This window comes from Phaethon aethereus, assembly GCF_964289735.1.
Source record: "Phaethon aethereus genome assembly, chromosome: 9".
Taxonomy (NCBI): Eukaryota; Metazoa; Chordata; class Aves; order Phaethontiformes; family Phaethontidae; genus Phaethon; species Phaethon aethereus.
Window position 1 is genome coordinate 9,034,959 of NC_138585.1, and position 3,122 is coordinate 9,038,080.

General features: G+C 65.5%; 1 protein-coding gene across 1 annotated transcript; it reads right to left on the reverse strand.

Annotated features, from left to right (window-relative positions):
- Positions 1-770: 770 nt before the first annotated feature.
- Positions 771-1,751, reverse strand: RNF228 (ring finger protein 228; the record flags this gene model as incomplete). The annotated part of the gene is made up of 1 exon (XM_082003474.1): positions 771-1,751. Exon 1 carries the CDS (start codon positions 1,611-1,613, stop codon positions 771-773), a length of 843 nt encoding a protein of 280 aa, XP_081859600.1. The 5' UTR covers positions 1,614-1,751.
- Positions 1,752-3,122: the final 1,371 nt, after the last annotated feature.

A 3,122-nucleotide genomic window follows, 5' to 3' on the forward strand; every position in this document is an offset into this window, starting at 1 on the left:
TACATTTCTGTTACAGCTTCTTCTATATGTACTGGTTAACTTCATAAAAACGCATTTAACATCGTGATCCTGTTCTGCTCCTAACCACAGTGAATCTCTCCAATTATCTTCCAGGTGGGGGCAACAGTAAGCTAGTTTTCTTTAATCGAGATTGTGTCCTTCTGCATTAGGGAGCACGGAAACCAGGGCAGGCTCCCGACAGAGGCGGGGAGGAGCGCGCACCCCAACCTGAGAGCCCCACGCCCCAGGGAAGCCCTTCGAGACACTTCTGCTGGGGACGCCTCCTGCCCTCCCTTCGGAGCGGCCGGGCCCTCCGCAGCCCCTCGCCTGGTCACGCTGCCGACCATCCCCGCCACCTCGGCCTCTGCCCAAGCCGTGGCGTTGGCCGGGCTGCAGGGCCCGCCATGACACTGTGGCGGGCCTGGGGCCTGTCACCACTGTGGTGGGCCTAGGGCCTGCCCTGCACCGCCCCCACCGGCCCCAGGCCCAGAGCCGGCGGATCGGTTACCCCCAGGAGGGCCGCCTCGCCCGTGACCTCGCCCCGCCGCTGCCCACCCGCCTCTCGACTGGGACGGGGCTACCTGCGAGCAGGGGTGGCGGCCAAGCCGCTCCCGGCCCCGACGGAGCCGCCCGGCCGCGCTCTCCCCTCACGGCGGCGCGCGGGGGGGCGGACCCCGGGTCCCCTCGCGGCCCGCTCGCGCCTCCCGCCCTGCCCAGCCCAGCCCAGCGCCCGCCGCCGCCCGCCCCGGCCCGGCCCCGCGCCGCCGGCGCTACGTGTCGCTCCTGCGGGCGGCCGCCCGGCCCCGCGGGGTGCCGTTGGCGGTCGCCCCGCCGGTCGCCGCCGCCGCCTCGGGCCGGTACTTGAGCCAGCAGATGAGCCATGTGACGACGACGGAGAAGAGGGCGAGGATGCTGGCCACCGACAGGCAGATGGGCCCCACCGGCGACGGCGAGGCCGAGGCGCCGGGCCCGGCGTCGCCGCCGTACTGGTTGACGAAGATGAGGCCAGTGAAGAGCAGCACCACCATGGAGAGGAAGGAGACGACGACGCACACGCAGCCGGCGCTCAGAGCCGCCCGCTTGCAGCTCTGGCAGCTCTCGTAGCCGCCGCCCGAGGAGCGCGGCCCGGCCCGGCCGGCGGGGGCGGGGGGCGGCGGGGCGAGGGCGGCCGCCGCCTCCCGGGCGCGGGGCGGGCGGCGGGGCGGCAGCGGCGGCAGGCTGTCCTGGGGCAGCGGGTCGCGTGCCCGCAGCTGCGGAGGGCAGGCGGCGGCCAGCTTGGTGTTGACGGGGAGGCCGTGGACGCGGTGGTCGGGCAGCGCCGTGCGGTGGCGGCAGAGCGGGCAGGCCAGGGAGCCGCCAGCCGACCGGCCGGGCCCCGGCGCCGCCTCGGCGGCGGAGGGCTGCTGGGCGGCCCGCAGGTGCAGCTGGCTCAGGCACTCCTGGCAGAAGGTGTGCAGGCACTCCAGCAGCTTGGGTGCCCGCCGCTCCAGGTCGAAGTAGTTGTAGCAGATCTTGCACTCGTAGTCCTCGTAGCTGGGGGCGGCGGCCGCCGCCGCCTCATCCTCCCGCCGCCCGCCCTGCCCTACGTCGCCCTTCTGCGCCGGCTCGGCCATAACATCTCGCCGGAGGGGCGGCGGAGAGGCGCGCAGTCCCGGGCCGCGCCTGGAAGGCGGGCGGGGAGCCGGGGGAGCCGCGGCCCCGCCGCCTCCTGACCGCGCCCGCGGGCGGCGGCGCGGCCCGGCAGGGAGGGAAGGGAGGGAGAGAGGGCCGCCTGCTTGCGCTGCCTGCGCCGCCCGCCCGCCGCGCTGGCGGCTGCCGGGGGCTGCTGGCGGCTGCCGCGGGCGGGGGGCGGGATCGGCGCCGCCCGCCCCCGGCAGCGGCCGCCGGTGCGCGGCGGCGGGGAGCGCGGCCCGGCCGGGGCGGCGGCGAGGGCCGGGCGAGCGGGGAAGCACGGAGCTGCCGCGCTCTGCGCGCCTCGGGCTGCCCTGGCGCTCGGAACCGGTCGGAGGTGCAAAATGCCGGGTAGCTTTTTAGTCCCGAATCGCATTTTCTGAAGTCGTGGTGTAGATGCTGACAGGTTCTGGGGCTCCGCCGGCGGGGTTCTGCGTTGGGCCTCGCACTTACGGCTGACGTAACATGCGCGGTCAATCCGGGAAGGCCCGTGCCGTGGCAGGTTGGCGTCTGCTGAGTACATTGTAGCTCTCAGGGTTAACGTAGGTTTTGCTTCTCTTTGGGAAGACCCTTTTGTGCAGGGTCTTCATTAGGCACAGTGAAAATAAAGGGTATTTCATTCTGGAAACCAGGGGCAGAAGGAGCTACTGATGTTTTTATTGACATCCTGGCACCGCGTTACAAGATTGAGAGCTTTTGCCCCGTTTAACTGAAAACAATCGAAACAATAACATGTTCATCACCTCCAATGTAATGATGTTAAACAACCTGATAGGTTTCACTAATTCAAATTCTGCTTTGTCACATCAGGGAAATGTGGAGTAACTCCGTTATCTTCGTGTGTTGCACAGGCCATAAAAATAATTATTTCTTTTCATAGTTCTGGGAATGCCCTTAGGGGCAGGGATGGCTCTAGGCAGGTAAGGCCAATGTTACAGGCACACTGCACAGCCCTGCCGTGTTCCAAGAGCTTCATCTTGGGGAAGAGCTCTGGACTGAGAGCTGCCTCAGCTCGGGCATCTTCTCCTCCTCTGCCCGGTGACATGCTGTACCAGTGTGCTTCGCTGCAAATGCTAGGGCGAGGGCCCTCTCCTCCCCAGTGTGGGATCCCTTCTTTTACTTGGCTGTGCTAGGACTTACATTGTTTCTGAGACCTGAGCATTTCTGAAGAGCCAGACAAAATGGGGAAACTGTTAATTGTTTATAAAGAATGGCTTTTTGGAAAGATGAAAAGCCGTGTATTACTGAATTCTAGTGGCAGGTCTGAAGATTGTCCATGAGTCCTTGAACAATAAAACTAGCAAAAGAGGGAACTTCCTTAAAGTTTTTCAGCTCAGCATAAACTGAAATAATGGGGTAAGGTCATACGGAGAAAAGTAGGAACATTCTCTGTACAGGGCGCCAGATCCTTTTTGAATTTATTCTAGGAGATGATCTAAAGTCTGTTAAAA